At 45.5% G+C, this 4,489-nt stretch overlaps 1 protein-coding gene across 1 annotated transcript; it reads left to right on the forward strand.

Annotated features, from left to right (window-relative positions):
- The first annotated feature begins 380 nt into the window (after positions 1–380).
- Positions 381–4,173, forward strand: LOC123083903 (uncharacterized). The gene is made up of 4 exons (XM_044505777.1): positions 381–546; positions 763–827; positions 2,839–3,036; positions 3,136–4,173. Exons 1-4 carry the CDS (start codon positions 381–383, stop codon positions 4,171–4,173), a joined length of 1,467 nt encoding a protein of 488 aa, XP_044361712.1.
- Positions 4,174–4,489: the final 316 nt, after the last annotated feature.

Genomic DNA, 4,489 nt, shown 5'->3' on the forward strand with positions numbered 1-4,489 from the left:
GATGAGTCGGTACCTTTCTGTCATGAAGCTTATAAAATTCTTGATAATCATCTTTGCAATCCGATTGATGAGGAAAAATCCATAACCCTGACTTGAGCAAATATGCATTAGCCCCCAAGTGCCAAGTGTATAACTTCTTATGTGCTTGGGACTTAAAATGTCAGTTGACAAGAAGTAAGATGCATTAGCCCCCAAGTGCCAAGTGTATGACTTGTTATGTGCTTGGGAATTCAAATATGCACTACCAACTCATTAAATGTCTCTTGTAGGCTGATATGAACAAAAAGGAATCTCAGATCGCCAACCTTCAAGAAAATATCTAGTCCCAGCAAGCAGAAACTTACAAGGCTAAAGAAGAGATGACTAGCGCTTTAACAGCCATGGAACAACTGAAGGAAAGCTTTAAAAGTGAATGGGAAGGGTGGGACGCTGAAAAAGCAACTCTGCTAAAGCGGGTGGAGGATGCTGAAACAACTCTTAATCTGGTAGCAGAAGAATTGACTGGCTTGAAGTGGCAAATCCATGCCATGACCACTGCTGTGTTTGGTAAGTACCCTTATTATCTGCTGTTAACATGTATTATCCTATGAATTGTCGGTTTATCAATGTGTGTAATGATGTAGGATCTCGCATTACCCATCTGGGCTCTAATATGCAGAAGAAATTGAAGGCTGCCTATACTCTTATAGAGCAATTATATTCCGGCACACAACGGATCATTTGCACTGCCTCTCATAACAAACTGCCCCAACCTTGATCAAGGACACATTGGAGAGCTGTCAATGCAGCTTGCCCGGTTTGAGGAGTTAAAAAGATCATCTGCAAGGGTAGGTGCTCTAACTGCGCTAATCCGGCTAAAGCATGGATTCCAGATCTTGACCCGGCTATTGTAGGAGGACGGGTCAGATTTTAACAATGATGATCTCCGAGCTTTGACGAAGGAACTGCGCCCATTAGCGAGCAAATTGGCTGAAGAGACAGGTCTTTCTCATTACCAGTCGATTTATGACGCTGACAACAAACAGGTTAATGCACCAACTCATGACGTGGAAAATCTTATCCCACCAATCCGTAAGCATACCTACGCCCCTGATGTTGACCCCTCCACTCTTATAAGCGATGAAGCTGTATTCAAGGCTCTAACTAGAATCGACTGGGAAACCATTGACTTCCAGCCGTTGGGTGGAGAGAAGGAGGATGAACCGGTGCAAGATGATCCACATCCGTCAAGGCAGCCCGGCGAAGAGTCATGATCCGGAGGCCGATTTAACCTTTTGCATACTGCAATACTTGTTGAAAACAATTATCCTTTGAGGCATCAAAGCGCCTTGTAATAGGCTAGTTTAAATACTTGGTCTTCTTATGCCAACGTGCATATTCACTTTGCATGACACTATTAATCTGTCATGATTATGCTAGGTCTGCTTATGACCTTTAGCCGCTTTATTCAACCTGTTTCTACATAAAACAAGTGTAAAGTGTCCTGGCGGTTTACCGCCGGACGGGTCATAATGCCCGACATATAACCTGGGTTTATAACCAAGGCTGTACTTAAGAGTAACCAAATATGAAAGATATCATACCTGTGATATTTTATCACACTGCTGGATCAACAAGGTAGTATAATAAGGGTGATAACCCATAATTTGAATATTGATATTCCTCAGCTATTGCCGGTTTATGAATGGGCCCAGACCAAGTTTAAATAGCATAAATAAATTACACTCATAAAGCATTATAAACTGAAGAAAAAAAATCAAAAAAGTATGAAGTAGTCATAATTGTGGTGTTACAACGATCAAGAGGGTAAAGCGATGGTTCGAATACGACCAAAGCCCCCAAGTGATTTCCATGGTGGCCTTATATCTATCAAGAGGTGTAGGTATGGTTCGAATACGACCAAGCCCCCAAGTGATTTCCCTGGTGGCCTTATGCCTATCAAGAGGTGTAGCTGTGGTTTGAATACGACCAAGCCCTCAAGTGATTTCCCTGGTGGCCTTATGCCTATCAAGAGGTGTAGCTATGGTTCGAATACGACCAAGTCCCATAGTGATTTCCCTGGTGGTCTTACCCCGATCAAGAGGTGTAGCTATGGTTCAAATACGACCAAGCCCCCAAGTGATCTTGTGATGTTGGCTTGACAGCCGGATTACCAAGGTAACAGAGCTGTGCTCTTATAATATGGGCTTGATAGCCGGATTACCGAGGTAACAAAGCTGTGCTCTTATAATATGGGCTTGATAGCCGGATTACCAAGGTAATCAGAAACTCATGTAAAAGAACAACAGAAATCCGCCTTTGGGCTTTGGTCCTTCTTGTTAATCCCCACCATGAAGCACCATATTCCTTGTCTTCATGGGCTTCAATAAGAGTAAACCACTATGAGTATAACCCGGCCCCTCCTGGGCGGTTTATACTCAATAGTTATATCCCCAACAGATGTATCAAACACTAAAACGTGTCTAGATACATCTGTATTTACACAAATCTGAGTCAACTAATTTGGGACTTTGGGAGTATATGTCTATTTCAGGCAATCACAATTTACCAAAAGTAATAGAGAAAACAGGAAGCAATCACGACTTACCAAGGAAAACAAAATTTAATTATTTTAGTAACCATTAATTAAATTTACATTGATTTGGTGGAAGCAAATCATGACTTACCAAAAAAGCAGAAAATAGGGCTATTACCGCAATTTCTCGAAGCAGTTTTTTGCATGCATGTTTCTCTGGCTCAGTCGAACGCTTCAAAAGGTGTCCATTGTAAGCCAGGGCACACATCTTCTCTCTTTCTTTCTTTGTTTGTGTGAGCGAGAGCCCCTCATTATTTATTTAGAAATTTTTCAACCTCGCCGAAATCCTAGCCCCACCATGCCCGGCCTGGAAGGACCTGCCACCGGAGCTTGTCTGCCGCATCGCCGACGGCCTTGATGACCTCAAGTGCTACGTGAGTGCGCGGGGTGCCTGCCCGACATGGCATCACATGCTTGCGCCGCCATCGCCATCACTGCTTATCAACCACAACGACGACCCTGCCAAGCGCTGCACCGCCTCTACCATCAAGCGTCGTACCACCGCAACCTCAATCCTCACGGGTTGGTCCTTCAAGCTCAAAGACATCCCTTCGGGCTAGCTCTGCCCTGCCGCACGCCGCTCCTTCATTCTCACCACCATCCCATCAGTCAGGACCTGTCTCGGCTACTGTAGCGGATGGCTCGCCCTCTCCGTTCACATCGATGATGTCCGTAGCCTACTCAGCCTCTTCCACCCCATCACGGCCGCCGAGATCCTCCTACCCCCGCTTGTCTATGACAGCCGCCTCGTCTCCAAGATTGTCTTTGCTCCCAACCCTGCCACTGACAACTTCGTGGCTGCTGTGATATGTGACATCGATAGGGTTGCCTACGTCACCGCAGGGGCCAGGAGGTGGTCCGTCCTTGACCCCATCCACCTCACTGTTGGAGACCAGTTCGTCGACCTCCTCTACCACGAAAATGGTAGGGTCTACTTCCTCACTCGGTTTGGAGACGTCCATGTACTCTTCCTTCCGCAGCGCCACCACCGGGAACCTATCATCCTCGAGGGCAAAACATCAATATATCCTGCAGTGCATAATAGGAAAATCATCCAGATGCATGGGACAAGACCGGATCTAAATGCGCCGGCCACCATTAAGTCATTGTTGTCATCTATGGGAAGCAAACTATCGTTTGACGCAACCACCAGTTTTGCCCCGCCATACAACACAATCTCAACTTTCACTAGTGTCAAGAACCTCGTGTTCTGCGATGGTAACCTGTACCAAATCTGGAGGAATGCATCATGCACAGTCACTTTGCAGTTGCAAGAAGGGGGTCGATGTCATATAGAACATGATGAAATATTTGGTCTGAGGTATGACCCCCACCGCCGACCATGTTGGGACATTGTGTACGACTTAAGGGGATACTCGGTGTTTATTGGGAGGAACAATTCAGTGTCAATATACGCAGAAGGCGTTCCGGGACTCAAGGCTAATTGTGTGTACTGGATTGGTGGGAGGGGTAGGGATCAGGGCATGGTCTTTGACATGAAGACTAGCAAGTCAACACCTTGCATTCCCCTCATGGATGGTGTTCTTCCGGGGTCTCTACAAAGCACAATCTGCTGGTACTTTCTGAGTGACAAATGAAAGAAGAGTTTACCAGGCCCGAGCAAGGGCCCGGGCAGAATCTGGACAAAAGTGATACGTCACCGGGCATCTAGGCCACATAGTGATGAGGACTGCCAACCACCTTGGTGGAAGTGATGTTATATAATCGGTAAAGGGTTTTGTTCATGTTTTTGTATACAACATTTGAACTTGATTTAATTCTTGTGGCACCATCGGCCTGCTATTTTGATTCACCATTCCCTGCATTTGTAGTGATGTATCTGGTAATGGAGATTGTTTTCGAGCAGGACATACTATTCTTTTGTGATTTCCACCATGTCATCGTGGCTAACTG

This window comes from Triticum aestivum, chromosome 4A, assembly GCF_018294505.1.
Source record: "Triticum aestivum cultivar Chinese Spring chromosome 4A, IWGSC CS RefSeq v2.1, whole genome shotgun sequence".
Lineage (NCBI taxonomy): Eukaryota > Viridiplantae > Streptophyta > Magnoliopsida > Poales > Poaceae > Triticum > Triticum aestivum.